At 35.9% G+C, this 18581-nt stretch overlaps 1 protein-coding gene across 6 annotated transcripts in view; it reads left to right on the forward strand.

Annotated features, from left to right (window-relative positions):
• PTK2 (protein tyrosine kinase 2) overlaps nt 1–18581 on the forward strand; it is a 434883-nt gene that overhangs the window by 331342 nt on the left and 84960 nt on the right. For all 6 annotated transcript variants that reach the window (XM_036741078.1, XM_036741072.1, XM_036741073.1 and 3 more), the window contains 4 exons: nt 5130–5230; nt 7309–7424; nt 8858–8958; nt 13010–13099. In XM_036741078.1, the coding sequence (XP_036596973.1) occupies nt 5130–5230; nt 7309–7424; nt 8858–8958; nt 13010–13099 (408 nt within the window). The remainder of the gene's footprint in view (nt 1–5129; nt 5231–7308; nt 7425–8857; nt 8959–13009; nt 13100–18581) is intronic.

Below are 18581 nucleotides of genomic sequence, written 5' to 3' on the forward strand. Positions count from 1 at the left end.
ACAAGAAGACTTCATTATTTATTACCTTGCTCAATTAATAGCTGCACTGGTACAAGCATGTGATTGCTGATTTTTCCAGCTAAATTAAGATGTATGTGGTATTTAAAATAAATAGAGGTTCACCTTCAAAGAGGTCAGGGGAGAAGGAATTTAATTTCCCTGTTCATGTTGGTATGCTACAGAGCTAATGATTTCTGTATTGGAGTGAGTATTGAAGAATTCTGTAAGTATTTTTAAACTTGCTATAAAAAGTTGAGACACACTGGTTGTGACTGTGAGGTTTAGTATGATACAAGAATATGGACAACTTAAGGTTTATCAGCACATGACATTTGCAATCTAAACTGAAATTAAATTTCATGTTTTCAAGGTCATTTACATAATCAATTATTTTGTGTGGTGCTTTTATTGGCAGAATAAACAATTGTAGGATATATGTGAGTTTGAGGCTCCTTTTAATTAAAAGGTTTTATTGGAAAATTGTATAGTCTTTACTAACCTACTTGTTATAAGGATTTGGGAGTTGGATAGGTTTGCTTCCTTTTCTCCTTGATAGTCATTTCCATATTTGCCTTCTATATTTGTCTGGAGTCTCACAGCCAGGAAGTGTTTGGAGGCAAGTTTTGGCCTCAGGGCTTCTTGACTCCAGGTCCAGCCCTCTATTGACTGTGCCACTGAGCTGAAAGGATGATTTAGAGCTAGGTTTTTGAAGACCTTGAATGCCAGTCTAAGGAATGTCGGATGTTTTAAAAACCCAGAACAGAGTAATGTTTCAAAACAGTGAAATAAAGAACACATTTTGCGTTTAAATAATCCCTTTCATTAGGAATATCCTCAAACTCTGTAGGACAAATATTTGCTTGTGTGTTCATGAAAATGGACAACTTTCAAAATGTCCTAGAAGGGACCTGCCCCAATACATGTCTATGACATTGAAAACAATTAGGCTAAAAAGTGCCCATTGAATTTCAGTCTCATTTAAGTTAGTGATCAGTCATTTCTCACTGGGGGGTAATGGAAGTTCTCAGGAGAGGTAATAGTGGAGCTGGACAGTATATTTGAGCTTGAACAAAATGTAGGCTATCTCAGGATTTTGAGCTAGAAGGGACTCAGGGCCAAGTTCTAGTCCAAGTTCTTCATTTTAAAGGTGAGGAAACAGAGAGGAAGAAAGTGGCAGAGGTGTGAGGAGAAACCCAGGTTTTCTCAACCTAAATCCACTGTTCTTCCAGTCACCCCATCCAAGACTAGGGTATAGAGTGAGAGAAATTCCCGGAGGAAGGAAATTACACAGCATATTTAGGGAACAGTGAAGAATACTGTTTAGCCAAAACATAAAGTACAACGTAGGAAACCACCACCACCACTGTCTTCATAGCTAGCATTTAAAGTTTTCTAAGTGCTTTACAAGTATTTTCTCATTAGATCTTCACAGCAACTCTAGGAGATGGAGGCTATTATTATTCCTCATTTTATGAATAAGGAAACTAAGACAGACAAGTTCAATGACTTGCCTAGGATTTCACAGCTATTAAGTGTCTGAGTCAAGATTCGACTTGAGGCTTTCTCGATTCCAGGTCCAGCCCTCTATCCACTGTACCACCTAGTGGCAAAAAATGATTTAGAGCCAGATTTTAGAGAATCTTGAATGCCAAGCTAAGGAATCTTTTCCTATTCAAAGTTTGTCATATATATAATTGACTGACATGATTAAAGCAGGAGAGACTCTATGATATTAGTCCCTTTGGGGAGTCTTAGTCTGTATTCTCCTTTATTCCAAGCTCATTCTACTATACTAGCATCATCAAATTATTGCTTTTTCTTACCAGCTGCTGTATTTGGGTCATTAATGGTATTGAATAGTCTTCTGTTTTAGTGCTTTATTTTATTAGCTATTGTTAGAGGAGTAACAAAGACACTAAAAGGTCAAATGCAGAGATGTAGGTATATTGTAGTAGAAAGAGAAATGGATTTTGGAGTCAGTGGCTGTGGGTTCAAATCTCAGCTTCCATGCCCATTAACCTATATGATCATAGGCATATCATTTCATATCTAGGTCTCATTTTTCTCCTTTATAAAATAACAGGGGTATAAACTGAATGATCAGTGTCTTCAAGGTCTAAACCCTATAATCCTAAAAATAGGTCTCTGATAAATGACTACTTAATGAAGATTTAATTTATCACATACTACAGTTCCAAAACCATAGCAAGTCATATTAGAAAGTTTTATGCTGTCAAGAGTTCCTTTTCAGATTCAAAAGCAAAGAAAAAGAAACAAAATCAAGATAATACATTTTGCAGCAATAATTTTTTTTTAAAAAAAAGCACTGTTTTGACATGGTTTGTAGGACACACAAAATTACTTATGGGTATGAGTATACCTTTCCTAAAGTTAAATTGGTTCAGTAAAAACCACATTTCAGGTGAAGCAACAGTTCCACAAGAACAATCTTGATGCATGTACAGTGAAAAATATGGAAATAATAAATATGTTGACTTCCAGGGGAGTTGGCAATGCTAGATGTCAAGTAAGTACTAGCTCAGCTCATCCATTATTTCTCTCCTAGCCACTCAGAATGAACAGTTGCCTCCCTCCAAACTCGTATCACACTGAAATGGCACAAAATGTCACTCATGGGTCATTTAGCATACACTCCCTTGTGGTATAGTTCCCCTCCCCACCCATGTAGTTATCTTCTTTATCAGACTTTGATTTTTTTCTGGGCAAGAAACTATTCTTATTTATCTCTATATCCTTCAATTTATCCAGAATAGTGTATTATAGAGTTATTCACTAAATATTTGTTAAATAAATGGCTATTCTGCACACAAACTATCAGTTCACTCAGATATTGTAGGAGCCTAGCAAGTTGAAAACTCTGAGAAACATGTAGCGTGTCCTAACTGTGGAATACTGGTGATATCACTAGATCCACCCTAAACTTCAGAACTCGGGAAGAGCCATGGTCTGGTTCCAAGCATCCAAGCCCAACAAGAATTTCCATAATTTGGGCATTCTAATTCTTGAAAATACAGGGTGTGCCACAGAAGGTCAGAGCTAGACACAGGACCTTAGAGATTGTCTAATCCAATCTCCTCATTTTATGGAGGAGAAAAGCAAAACACAGAGAGCCAAAATAATGATTAAAGTTGCATTGTGTGTTAGTGCAGCTAAGATTAACACCTCAAATCTTCTGACTCCTTATTAACTATGTCTATGTTACTATGGCTGTATTAGCTTTCCTCGCTTTAAATCTTACCCTTTTTCCTAATAATTTGTTGTTGCTCTTCAGTCATTTTAGTTAGTCATGTCCAACTCTTCATGACCCCATTTGGAGTTCTCTTAGCAAAGATATTGGAGTAGTTTGCCATTTCCTTCTCCAACTCATTTTACAGATAAGGAAACTGAGGCAAACAAGGTTGAGTGACTTGCCCAGGGTCACACAGATAGAGTGCTGGACCTGGAGTCAGAAATCCAGTCTCAGACACTTACTAGCTGCCTGAACTATGATGGTAACCTTGTAAACCAAGAGAAGGAAGTCTATACTAAAGATGTGAAAGTAGAAACAACTAGATTTGGCAATAGATTGGATATATGGGGTAAGTGAGAGCGAAGAGTCAAAAGACGACACTGAGGTTGTAAACCTTAGTGACTGGGAGCATGATTGTGCCTTCAGGGTAAGAGGGGAGTTCAGAACAGGGAAGGGATTAGAAGAGAAGACAGTGAGTCCTCTTTTGGGAATGCTGAGTTTGAGATGCATATGGAAATATTGGCAGTAGCTGTTAGGCAGCTGGTGATGAGATATTGGAGGGCCAGAGAGTCCACTAAGGATAGACATACAGATCTGTATGAGATAATAATTTATTATCTAATGGGAACTGTGAGATCACCATATGAGATAGTTCAGGGAGAAAAAAGAAGTGGGCCTAGGACAGAACCTTGGGGGTGGAAGTACTTGCGCTTTGGTCCAGGTGGCATGGACAAAGATCCAATGGAGCAGACTTACAGGTAGAAAAAAATCAAGAGAGAGCAGTGTCATAAAAACCCAGAGAGAAGATCATCTGGGAGGAGAAGGTGATCAACACTGTCCTGCTGTGGAGAGGTCAGGAAGGATGAAGACTGAGAAAAGGCCATTAGATTTAGTAATTAAGAGCATCGGTAACCTTAAAGGAGCAATTTTAGGTGAATGAAGAGATCAAAAGCCAGACTGCAGAGGATTTAGAAGATGAAAAGGGGAGAAAGTGTAAGTGGCTTGAATTTTCAGAGTTTGCCTGAAAGGGGAGGAGAGCTATAGGATATTATGTAGTGATCAAGATTGGATTTAGTGAAGGATTTTCAGTGATGGGGAAGATACGGGCATGTTTTTAGGTAAGAGGAAGGAAGCTAATATAAAGAGATTACTCATTGGAGAGAAAGTAGGGATGACAGTGGGGGAAATCTGCTGGACAAGGCAGTGTGAGGTATGGGATCAAGGTTGCACATAGAGGATTAGCTTTAGCAAGAAGAGTCACTTCATCAGAAACTAGAAAGAATCTCCTGGCAATAGTGAGGGAAGATGTCAGAGATTTGTGAGATGAAAAGGGGAAAAGAAGCAGCTTTCTGCAAATGGTCTTCATTTTTTTAGTGAAGTAAGGGGCTAAGTCCTCAACTGAAAGGGCATGGGAACGGGGTGCCACAGGAGGCCTAAGGGGAGACAAAATTTCAAAAAGGGCAATGTAGTGAGTTTAGAGAAGAAGAGAAGGATTTTCTTACTTTTCAAATATTAATAGATTCTTACTGTATGTGAACTATAGCTATAGCGACGTAATGGGGCAAAGAAAATCTATGGAGGTGAATTCGTGCCTGGGCCCTCATTGGTCCATAGTTTTGAGTACTATTTTGCAAAATCTTGTTTAGTTTGAAAAGAAGCAATTACGAAAAAGTCTATGTTGCATTATGACCTGTATCAAATTGCTGTCTCAGGGAATAGGGAAAGAAGAGCAGGAGGGAGAGAATTTGGAACTCAAAAAATTTTTTTAATGTTAAAAATTGTTTTTACATGTAATTAGGAAAAAATAAAATATTATTTAAATTTTTAAAAAGAAATATAAAAATAACAATAACTCCGTGTTACTGCTTTTTCCCCCTAGTAACGATGCGTCAGTTTGACCACCCACATATTGTGAAGTTGATTGGAGTTATAACAGAAAACCCTGTCTGGATAATCATGGAGCTCTGCACACTAGGGGAGGTACTATAAATTTTCTAATGTTACCTCCAACTTATTTTGAGTATTTTATAAACAATCTCAGTAGTAACTTATTTCCAGTAAGTAAACTAACTGTATTTGAGTGAAACAGTTCAAATTGATGTTTTATTTATGATATTATTTTCATTGGATACTCAGTCTGGCCTCTATATACTATTTTAATGAGACAGTAAATAGAATTCCATTTAGCCAACACTTAAGTCTTCCCCACTAGATTTTTCATCAGAACTATTTGCCTATAACTAAATATAAAACTTGAGATTTAGGTTCCTTTTTCCCTCCTGACCCACACTACATTGCTGCTCAGTAGACCATGATCTAAAGTCTGGAAGGAAAAACTTGAGAAAATAAATTAAACCTACATAACTAAGAATGGTGAAATTGTATAGAATTTGTGTCAATTAAATAGATTCTCATCACTTTGGGGAGACTTTTACTATATAAGAACAAGGTACCAATTGTAATACTACTGTTCCCTTTGAAAATTTGAGCAAAACAAATAGAAATAAAGTGTTTTGAAAACCTTTTTAAGTCCATATAAATGCCAAGTATTAGCATTTTTAATTAGGATAAAATGTTTTATCCTGCTTCTTTGATAATAAGATTATTTTTAGTGATAATTTTCCAGCTAACCAACCTGTTTGAAATTTCGGGATTTCGTTGATTTATCCATTTTTGATGGAAATCTTACTAAAATATATTGCATTGCCCTATTTTTTTTAGAAACAAGTTCCAAAATAAAGAATGTAATCTTCCCTTAATAACAGGGTTATCATTATGACCATCACTTGCCATAGTACATTGGTTTTTAGTAGTCTCCTGTTTAACTATCTAACCATCAGCTGTTATTGCTGTTGTCAGAGTACCTACCCACTGAAGCTCTTCTCCCCTCCTAATTTGCTTCTAATATAGTGTCTTCTGAAACAACACTATGGGTCATTGGAATTTTATTTAAATTAAGATTGAGTAAACTCCAAAGGATTTTCTTGAGGAATGATGATATTAGTTTGGCTTCCTTACAATTATTTTTGCATCATTGAAGCTTTTCTTCTTTTCCCTTAGGTTGCACCCCAGTGCAGCCTTGCTAGAAGCCAGAGCTCCTCATAAGTATGTTCCTAATACATATCAGGAAAGAAAATATTTTATTTGTGCATCACTGCTTTACAAAAAAATAGTTCTTCTGTCTTGTAAACACATGTCATCTCACATTAGTTTGCTCAGAATTCTCTAGAATTGTATTATAGATCTAATCCACATTCTGTATTACAGGAAAATAAATGAATTTGACAATCTCAATGACAGACTTACTCTTCCACCTGAGTCTTAGTCTGTGATTTCATTGTGATGTAGAATTTCTTGTGGGTTTTTATTCCCTGAGCATAAACTCTGGCAGATCCTGCCAACTTGAAAGAACTTTAAGGATAGACTCAGGAACTGAAGGTATATGTCTTTGGTCCAAGGACCCACCTTGCTCAGCTCAGAGAGGCTTATCATCATAAATTTGGCTACTGAGGAATGAATATTTTTTAGCCATAGCAACTCATAAAGACAGCCTACAGACTTGTTAAAGGCACTGCTATGTATTAATGGAGGGAGAACCCCACCAAAGAAATTATGAAGTCTTCAAGTATTAAAGTTACAGTAGTAACTCCAGAGAGACTTAACCCTGGAAACACCAAGAAAACACCCAAGTTTTATTTCTACATCCAAAAGTCCTGGTTGAGATGTCAAATTTGTATGAATTGTACATTCACATTTTTCTCCACCTCTTAGTCTGACATTATTTGTCAATGCCTATATCTAGAACTGTGGTGCTTCACTCAAACTTTATTCCTCCTTTTGTTGCCTCTATGTTTTTTATATATCAATACATTTTCACTTGAATATAGCAGTAATATCTTTTTTAAAAGGAAAAGTCACATGTTCTGAAATTGTATAAGATGCAATTGAATTTGCAATATGTTGATGAATGTGGCCATGTGGATTGTAGACTTTTCTTCTTGGTTGTTTCTGATAATTTTCTGTTGTTTGTTTGTTTGTTTTTATCATTGCTCTGAAAGCTGAGATCATTTTTGCAAGTGAGAAAATACAGCTTGGATTTGGCATCTTTGATTCTATATGCTTACCAACTTAGTACAGCCCTTGCCTACCTAGAAAGTAAAAGATTTGTGCATAGGTAAGAAAAACATAAAAAACTCTTAAATTTGTGCCACTTTTGGTGATTTTGTTCTGTTTTTAAGTAATACTGAATGATATGTTCACTTTTTAAATACGATGAATGTTGAAAGAAAAAAAGAAATACTGGAAAGGAGGTTCATTTTTTTTTCTCAAAATTTGTATCCTCACTTTAATATGCTTCCTGTGACTGTGAAATGCTTAGATATTTATTAATTTATTTGGGGCTTATTTTTTCACATGGAGTAAAAAGTATTCTATGTGAATTTTTTATTACTCTGTACAAAGATAAACATAGTAGAGACTTAAATTTATATTGTCTTGGAAGAGTGTAAAATAAAATTCACTGTGTTAAGGGTGACATCTGCTGGGATTATGCTGAATTTGTATTCTGGAACTCTTTATAATATAAATTAAAGTTAATTTCTTTAATATTTAGTTTACAAAGTCATAGTTATTTTTCATTTCCCAATAGAGTTGAGGATTTGCTAGGAATGGGGAACCTGAAGAGGGAGGGAGAGACTGGGTAGCAGTTCAGTCATTTGAAGGCTATTCAAAAGCTAGCTAGTGTGAGAAAGCCTCTTAATTTAAAGAAAAATATTTAGATTTAAAAAAAAAGTCAAATCAGGACCTAATTATATATTTTTGTCCAATAGTTACCATAAATGGTAATGTAGAGTTGGAGTTCCTAATAACTCAGATTTATGTTGTGCTTTATTATCTCATTTTCTCTTCATGAGAACCTTGTAAGATGTGATGGGGATTATTATTTCCATTTTACAGAAGAAGAAACTGAAGTTTAGATAAAGGTGAAATAACTTACCAAAAATTATACAACTAATGAATGGCAGATCCAGGATGTGGTCCCAGGTCTCATGACTCCTAGTCAGTGCTTTTCCCACTACACCAGAAAACCTGCTTTCTACGAAGAAGACAGGTGTTCTATTATCTATTAACTGTATGAATTTTTGTCATTCTGCAAGGGGAATTTTAGAAGTCAATTTGTATAAATAATAGTTACTAAAAGCTTATGTGTTATGTAAAATTGAATACTGCATTACATATGTTCTTTTTTCTTAAGTGCTTGCATTGTCTAATCTATTCTATTATATATAGTAAGAGGCATAAATATCACATTTTTAGAGGTACAAAATAGAAAAGGTATAAGTCTTGGAGTCATAAGACCTGGCTTTAAAACCTTAGTGTTGTTATTTACAGCCTGTGTGACCTTGGTCAATTCAACTAATCCCTCTGAGCCTCAATTTCCTCATCTGTAAGATTAAGCAATTGAAGTAAATTACCTCAAAGGTTCATCTGCACGTACACACACACACTAATCTCTAATCCTTTTTTGTATCTATTTTTAGATAATTATAGACCAAATCTTGATTTTTCTTATGGTACAACTTATCATCCCAAATCTTTCTTCCTCAGAGACATTGCTGCTAGAAATGTGTTGGTGTCTTCAACTGACTGTGTAAAATTAGGAGACTTTGGTTTGTCTCGATATATGGAAGATAGTACTTACTACAAAGGTAAGAAATGAGAGCATATATGGACTCATGATTTTTTTTATCATTTTGTATATTTGATTTGACCTACCAGTAAACAAAGGGCAAAAAAAATCACTTTATAAAAGAAACATACACACACACACATATATACACATATATATTGACATACCTAAATGTAATGACATCTTTAGAAACAGTTTGACATGTTGTTTTAAATTGAGAGCCTTAAAATCACCATAGAAAACAGGAAGAAACCAGAGGAGTTAAAAGTATGTCCTGAGGCCTTTCTGAAGGTCTCACAATGAGATGTGCGACATTACTGCTATTGATTAATCTGTTCTTTAACCACAGCTTGGCCCACTAGTGTTTTTTCAAGTATTAGCACACAGAATTTCCTCATTATTGAAGTTGCTATGTTTTTCAGGTTATTCTTGAAATATTATTTGAACATTGAGTTGACTAATTATAATTTTCCAGACTGTACATAAGAAAAGTCCCCACAATTCTCAGTTTTGTTCAGAGGCCAGCTTAATTCACTTGGGATCTTGGAAATGAGCTCAGAGGTCATTGAGTTTATTCTTTCCCTGAACTATGCATTCCCTTTACAACATCTCTGCTGACAAGTGATCATCACCACTTCAGCTCTTCCAGTGTTTAAGAACTGTCTGCCACATCAGGCCAGCTCCATTTTGAATCAAGTTTAACTGTTAGGAAGTCACTGCTAATATTGAGCCAAAATCTTTCTTCTTATACATTTCACCATATGTCTAGTTAAACTGTGGAATAAACAGTATCCCTTCATGCCTAATAACTTATAAAGTAGCCATAATGCTAGTGCTAATTGTGTACTGGTAGTGTATTGGTCTGAACAAAAACCATAGTTCCCAAATCTGTCAGTTTTTGTCCTACAGTACTTCCCCCACTCCTTCTCCCCATCTTTATTCCATTGCATAAAGTTCACACTTTGTCCCATGGCTCAGGCTCCACTTGTCACTTAGACAAATAGACCATTCTTGATGGCGCTCTTCACAGTTGCAGAAAGGGGCTCCATAGAACCTACAGAACACAAAAAAAGGCCATGGAGAAAGGCAGGGGTAATGAATTTCAGAACCTGGGGTGGCATGAGTTGGAAACAGCTTAGGCAAAAAGGAAGAATGGAAAACTTTGTATTTATTCCTTGCACTGACTAAGGTGTCTGCCAGCCCTGAGATAGAGATGACAGGAGTTTGTTGGTTACCAGGAGTTCCCAGTACCAGTGAAATCACATGCCAAGTTAAAAAAAAAGTGGCAGAGTGGGCTAGGAAGATGTTGTTGGAACTATGTAAATGGTAAAGATAGAACAAAATGTGTCTGGAATAGGAAAGAGTGGGAGGGTGGGAAAGTATCACCAGTGTTATATATCTAGGAAATAGGGGAGTGCTGATAAAATACATTTTTCCCAAATCATCTGTTACCTGGTCCTCTTATAGCAATTTTATGTTTAAGTTGGATAAGATGTTCCTAGGATGGAGGAATCAGGGGATATGGGTGGACATGACCAGAAAAGACAAATTTCAGAGTAATGGCTAATAAGATATATTATTCAGATACAAATATGAAAGATGTTGAGAAAAAATAAATCAGGGAAAATGTTTCTCCCAACTAAGTCAGTGTTTTACATATGATAATTTTGTATAATTACTGGTAAATAATTTTTCCACCGTTAAGTTATACATTTTTCCATTAATAAAGTTCTGTTATACTGGTGTGACTTACATTCAGCCTAATATAGGAGTAATGTTAGCATCTACCTTCCAGGGTTATTATGAGGTAGGTATTGATATTGACAAATGAGATAATAATTGTAAAGCATTTAGCACAGTGCCTGGCCCATAATAATTGCTGTATAAATGTTAATTATAATTTTTTTTACAGTAATAGTAAAATAATGACCTCCGTTTCTAGGTTTGGCTCATGGAATTATTTTCCTTACTTTATAATTATCCTTTATCATATTCTACTTTACAATTATCATATCTGTATTTTATATATAAATGTATATCTCCTTTGTAAAATGCATACCTAAAAGGCATCATAATCAGAAGGGAAGAATGGCTGATCAACCTGTGATGTATGAGATACTGTAAAAAATGAATATCTGACAATACACAAATAATTTCTATGTGGAAGAATAGACTTTTCTTCAGAGGATCATGGGACTGCATATCACCCTAATCCAACTTCAAAACGATGTGTACAGAAGATAGAAATAAAACTAAGAACAAATGCAAAAGAGTATTTCACTAGTCCTATAAGAATAGCAGTCTCTTAGTCAACAAGCATTTCTTTGGCACCTATTATGGCACTATACTAAGCTCTAGGAATGCAAAGAAAGGCCAAAAATAGTTCCAGCCCCCAAGGTGCTATCTAATGGGGAGATGACATGTAGACAACTGTGTATAGACCAGGGGTGGGGAAACTGTGGCCTTCTAGGTCCTCAAATGCAGCCTTTTGACTGAGTCCAAAAAGGATTTGTTCTGTAACCTCGAGGTTTGCTCTGTGGCCTCGAGGCTTCAGGTTCCCTGGTATAGACAGTGTCATCCTTAATGACTTACACTCCTCACACATCTAACCTGGTACCAAATCTTGCCTTCATACCTCATATCTGTCCTTTCAACTCACTCTGCTCATAGCCTTACCCCTGGCCTATTACAGTAACCTTCAAATTGATCTCCCTGCCTTGTGTCTCTCTCCCCGCTCCAGTCACTTTTCCTCCACAAAACTTTCAAAGGGGTTTCCTAAGATGCACAGCTGACCATATCATTTGGGGAGGCATGTTTTTGGGGGTAGTTGGGTTTCATTCCACGTAGTGGAACAAACATAGCCTTCCTCTTTCAGGCAAGTATAAATCTGTGAGTGTAACTGTTAAAGTTGAGGGATAATTAAACATTGACTTTAGATGCTCTCGGTAGCAAGTATACTTGCTAATAAAATCTATTGTCTTTCTCCGTTACTTCTGAAACTTCTCTGTGTGACCTTTAAAGCCCTTTACACTATGAACCCTTATTACCAGTCCAGCCTTCTTACAAATTACTGTTTTCCATGCTTTTTACAGTCAAGCTATAATCCCTCCTTTTTGTTTCTCATGAATTGCATAACACATTCATCTCAGTGACTTTGCACTGTTTCCCTTGCCTGCAGTTCTCTCCCTCCTAATCTCTGAATGTCTTAGCATTCCTGGATTCCTTGAAGATTTAGCTTATGTGCTGTCTTCTAAAGGACACCTTTTTTGGTCCCACCAACTGTTACTCCCTTGTATATATCTATATACATATACATATTGTCTCCCTCATTAGAATGTAAGCTTCTTTAGGATGGGACAGTTTTTGATATTCACTAAGCACTTCATAGATGTTTGTTGATGGGTTGATTGGTTGTTGAGAATAGAGATGATATTCTTTCCACAACACTACTTCCTCTTCCTCTTCCCTTCCCTCGTGTTCAGATAAAACTATGTAATCAGCAAAGGTGACTCAGTCCAGGTATCCCCAGCCAATAATTCAGGAAATACTAATCAGTATTAAAGCCTTATGTGTTAAATCACCCAGTTAGTTGCTGCCACTGTGTGCCATCTCTCCATCTTTTACCTTTTTTCCCACAGGGGACTGAAGCATATGCTATCACTGCTGTACTTGGACTTCTCTTTCAGAATGCTTTTCCTATATACTGAGAGATGTGAGGGACCTCAGTAAACGTGAGGCTTCAAGGCAATTAAATATATAACTCTGTAGCTTGAGAGGAGCCAAGAGCCAAATGATATAGTGGGTTTTCAAATTTTTATTGGCAGTAATTACATCTAGAGAAGAGCTGCTTAAACTGAATAAATATTTCACTATCATTGTTTTAATTCATAATCCTATATATTTATGCTTTTAAAAACATTCTGAGAAGGGATCTACCAGACTGCCAGAGTGAGTAAATGACACAAAAAAGGTTAAGACTGCCTGGTCTAGAGAGAATTTTAATATTCTCAAGAATGCAAAACAGGAAGTTTTTCTTTAAAACAAACAAACAAAATGTTTCTTTCTTATAGCTTCCAAAGGAAAATTACCTATTAAATGGATGGCTCCAGAGTCAATCAACTTTAGACGTTTTACCTCAGCTAGTGATGTATGGATGTTTGGTAAGTGTTTGTTTACCACTGATCTTTTTAAGCACATTTGTGTCCTAGGAGCCACCTGTTAGTAGTTTTGGTCTGTGCCCATTGAGTTATTCCTACATGCCAGAAACAGAACTCGTTTATTAGCTATTTTCATTGCATATATTCTCAAATCTGTTGTTTTAGATAGTTTTACATATTCCTAGAAGTACATGTTGACTTCTAAATTGCATGGATTTTATTTTATTTTTCTTCTTTTTCCCAATAGCTGGTATTTGAGTAATCACTGATTGCTTTTAGTAATAATAAGATTAGAGGTAAAGAAGTGTTTTTAAATAAGATATCTGATGAATAAGGCATTAATTATGTAGAATATATTTTATATATAATGAAACCCTTTATTTGAGAATTTGACTAGCAGGTCATAATTAGATTTGGTAATCTGTAATTATAACATTTTGCTCTGCTTCACTAAAAAATATTCAGGCATGTCTGACCTATGATAATAACTAATAATGGCTAGCATTCGCATAGCACTTTGAGGTTTGCAAAGGACTTTACAAATCTGATCTCATTTGATCTTCACAACAACCCTGACAAGGTAGGTGTTTTAATTATCTTCATTTTACAGATGAGGCAACTGAGGCAGACAGAGGTTAAATGACTTTCCCAGGGTCACATAGCTAGTATCTGAAGCAAGATTCAAATTCAAGCCTTCCTTTCTTCAAGTTCCAGGATCTATCCACCATGCCCCACAGCTGCTCTTAAAATATCTCAGAAAGGATAACATTATAGGGGCAGTTATGAACATAAGGTATATAGTGATCATTTTCATCTCAAGTCATCATCTAAATAACAGGGTTTGATTATAATATGTTAAACTGCATTCTTGGGGGAAACTATGTGTAGAGTATCTACATTTAACTTGTTTTGCTATACCATCCTATATGTCTACTTCAATCATTAGTGTATAATCCATATTTATTAGGATCAAATTCATCATTCAGAGGTTTTGTTTACTTGATTTAAGTAGAAATGTAAGGGAATTATATTATACCTTGGGGGGAAAAACAGTATTCGGGAAAAATGGAGTAAAATATAAACTTAATTCTCATAACTTTAAATGTAAATAGGTCAAATAACCTAATAAAATGAATTAGTGATAGACTGGACAAGAAACCAAAACCCTCCATCATCTTCTGCTTACAAGAAACACTTTATAAAAACAAAGATATGCACAGAATAAAAATGAAGGAAGGACTGGGAAAAAAATTACTATGCATCCAAAAAAGCAGAAGTTGCAATCATGCTGTGAGACAAAGCAAAAATAAATATTCAAAAATAAAAATAGATAAACAAAGAAACAGTATTATGCTGAGAAGAACCATACTATCTGGCATATGATAAAACCCACTCCTGCAACTCCATTCTTTTTTCTGTTCAAAAAATACCTGGGAGCTTTCATTTCATTTTGCTGCAACTTCCTTCTTCTTGTTTCTTTTCTAGCGAGAGTGTCAAGATCAATGTGATTCAGCTCCTCCAGCAGTGTTCCATGTGCTGGTGATTGAACAAGGGTTACATATGTAGAGTATTAACATTCAGACTGCATTCAGCTGAAAGGCTTAAAAACCCTGTGATTCTTAACAACATCTGCCCACTCACCTTCTGCTTCACACACCCCCTCCCCCTACCCTGTCACTGGCAAAACAGAAGGAGGAGGTAGCACTGATGGCCATTTAAAAAATTTTTTCTTGTGTCTTTGGTTTGCTATGGACAAAAAATTTTCATCTCCAGGGGACCAGCCTACTAGTGAGGCTCCTCTTTATTATTAGCTAGGTTGGTTCTCAAAAAACAAGCAATCTGTTACTGGGGCCATACTGGAAGCTTATCTAGCAGAAAATCTGTCCCAGCTTATACTCTGCTGATGTAGCCTTTGAGAACTTAGTGAGGCATTGGAGTAAGACTTTATGAAAGATTATATGCCCAGCACATGTCATGTGCTTAATAAATGCTTGTTGATTGATTGATGCGTCCTCTTGATTCTTGCCCTCTTCAGTCTAAAAATCCCCATTTAACCCATCCTCATTGCTTTCCAGCTTCCTTAACTAACCAATTTCCTTCCTACATTATGACACCCAAAACTGAACACAGTTCTCCAGATATATGCAATTCTCTAGGGTAAAATACAAGATTATTACCACTCTTGTCCTAAGCACTATGCCTCTCAATATACCTTGAGATTACATTAGCTTTTTCAGCTGCCATAACAGACAGCTGAATGCATAATGGATAGTGCTGGACTTGGGAGTTAGAAAGACCAGAACTGAAATCCTGCCTCAGGCACTTAATGGTAAGTCATTAACTTCTCTCAGCTTCATTTCCTCATCTGTACAACGAGAAGAAGAAGAATGTCTACCTCACAGAGTCTTTGTGAGGATCGAATGAGATCATATATGTAAATCACTTTGCAAACCTCAAAGTGCTACATAAATATTTGCTACCATCATTATATCACAGTGTTAACTTATATTGAACTTGTCCACTAGTCTTTTTCAGGCAAACTTGTGTTGATGCAAAGTTCTTTTATTTCATATGTGCAAAGATGATTTGTCATATTTGTCCCAGTTCAGTTTCTAAATAAAATAAGCATAGCCATATGTGAAGGAGCATAAAGATTGTCAATGAAATTGAGAGTATCTTATGTACAGCAAGCTTTTCTTTTTAAGTATTATAACAAATTCAATATGTCATTTTCAAAGCTGTCCTACCTGTTTTCTTCCGCCCTTCCGTCTTTTCTCTTCTGTACATCTTAAAAACCTTATAACATATAAGCATATTTAAGCAAAACGAATGGCAGAGGGGTGAGTCAATGGGGAAGTAGAGACTTAGGAGGAGACCCATGAGAGGAATGAAAGAATGGTCATGTTTCCCTGGGCTAATCTTCAGAATGAAGTCTGCAGGAAAAACTCACCTAAGACTCCTGAGGCCATAGGGGCAGCAGCATCTTCTAGAGTGAAAAGACTAGAATCAGGAGCAGCAAAGGAGTGAAGAAGTAAGAGGAAAAGCTTTATGTAGTTATTGTGAAGAAGAAGTGGGGTTACATGGAAAAATTGTAAGAAAGGTTATCTAAAATTATGAACCATAAATTTTTAGTCAGTGAAAGCACTTTAGTTCCTGTGTCACATTCATTAGAGGTAAGAGAATTTATACTATTTACTGAAGGCAATGTGACAAATTATTGGAAAAGCCAGTCTTAAACAGAAATTCCCTTACCTCTAATTTTGAGCCTTAGGAAATAAACAGTACAATACTTTTCCTAAAGATTACTTCCTACTTAATAGATTATTTAACTACTATAAGTCAATCTTATCTGTCAATTAAAACTAAGGTTTCAACCTATTCAACACATTCCATAATAAACTTTATAAATAGACATTTGTTATTGTTTCATCATTTTTCAGTCATGTCTGACTCTTCATGACCCCATTTGGGGTTTTCTTGGCAAAGATACTAGAGTAGTTTGCTATTTCTTCTTCTCATTTGACAGATGAGGAAACTGAGGCAAACAGGGTTAAGTAACTTGCCCAGGGTCACACAGCTAGTAAGAGTCTGAGACCGTATTTGAACTTGGAAGATGAGTCTTCTTGACTCCAGGCCTTGAACTCTGTTCACTGTGCCACCTCACTGCTTTTAAAGAAAAAAAAAAAGACTTTCTTTTGATTTTATTAAAAATACTGTCATTACTTTCTCTTCTCATATAAGGTCCAGGAATTATGTTATTTACATGTCTCAAAGAGATGTCAGGTCAGATGATATAGTGCAAAGAGAATTATCATTCTGCTACTTACTGTTGGTGTGATTTTTACTTCTTTAAAACTGAATTTCCTCATTATCAACTGAAAGGAGTTGAAGTAGATGATCTTCAGAGTTTCTTCCAGCTCTAAATCCTGTGTTATCCTATAAGTGGCTTCTTATTTGGTCAAGAGACTGAAAAAGACTCAAAATGCAGTGCTTATCAAAACAATCAAATCACAAATGTTTGTTTAATTGAATTAAAATGTCAGAGGAGTAGATTCCAAGGCCATCCAATCAGTGGATCTGTGGCTCATCTTCCATATGTATCAAAGATGATAATTAAAGCCTCATTGTAAGTCATATTCAGAGACAGTGACATTAAACTTTGTTATAGGAAAATCATTAACATTCCTTCCTGAAATATATTCATTATTCTTCAGAGATTTCTTGAACTAATATAGTTATTCTAATCTAGCATCAGGGTATATTGCATTTTCTATGTTCTATAAAGCAATATTATCCATTTCTTGACTTTTCTTCAAGAATTCACAGCTCATTTTCTATAACATTGGAATAGGTGTCAGAACTTATTATTGTTTAGCATTTCTATCTTTGTTCTTCCTAAGAGCTTTATAATCATTTATATAAACTGTAGATTAGTTGATCTTCACAACATTCCCATGGGATGAGGGGGTGTTGAATTTTCTTATCATCTGCTTTATAGATTTTTCTTGTCCTCCGGGTGACAAGTAGATGCATTGGAAACACCCTGAGATATCATTCATCAACCCTCTCGTTATACAGATGAGGAAAATGAGAACCAGAAGGCTTAAGTTACTAGCCCAGGGTCATGTAGATAGTGGCAGAACTGGTATTGGAGATCAAGTTCATATAATTTTCATCATCTGTCCCTTCTTGGAATTACTATAGCACATTATTTGAAGCTCTTTTATGAACTTATACTCCATTTCTGTATTATAGTTAATTTTGTTCATCATTGCGCAAAACATGTCTTGTCTCTGCCCTAGTGCATTTTTTGTTTTGGGCAGCTAGGTGGCATAGTGAGTAGAGCACCAACCCAGGAGTCAGGAGGACCTGAGTTCAAATCCGGCCTCAGACACTTGACACACTTGCTAGCCATGTGACCTTAGGCAAGTCACTTAACCCCAATTGCCCTGCCTTCCCCCCTGCAAAAAGAAAAGAATTCACAGCTCATGATATGATGCTAAATACATTCAAGCATCATAGTTTTTTAACTGAAAGGAAACTTTGAGGACACCTATTCCATCCATCTCTTGTTACAGATGAAACTTTGAGAAGTGTCTTGCCGAAGATTGCATTAGGTCAAACTTTGAAACGTAGCTTATTGGAAAATTTGATGATGTATAAATTAATTGTATTCGTAAGTTCATTCCAGTCCACTTTAAGTCAAGCCAGTGTTTCTTATCAGAGTACAGTTATTGGAAAGTGTGCTGGATGCAGAGTCAGAGAACCTAGGTCCAAATCCTGGCTCTGTTATTTACTACCTGTGATATTCATCAAGACCAGCCCCCCCCAGTTTACAAAAAAAAAAGGAACTTTAGGCCTAGAGAGGAACAATAACTTGTACAACTTGTCACAAAAGGTAGTAGCATAATTAGGATTTAATTCAAACCCGAGTTTTCTGATCCCTCAAAAACCTTAGAAGAGTCCACAGAAATAAGAATATGTA

The sequence above is a fragment of the Trichosurus vulpecula genome, chromosome 1, assembly GCF_011100635.1.
Source record: "Trichosurus vulpecula isolate mTriVul1 chromosome 1, mTriVul1.pri, whole genome shotgun sequence".
Lineage (NCBI taxonomy): Eukaryota > Metazoa > Chordata > Mammalia > Diprotodontia > Phalangeridae > Trichosurus > Trichosurus vulpecula.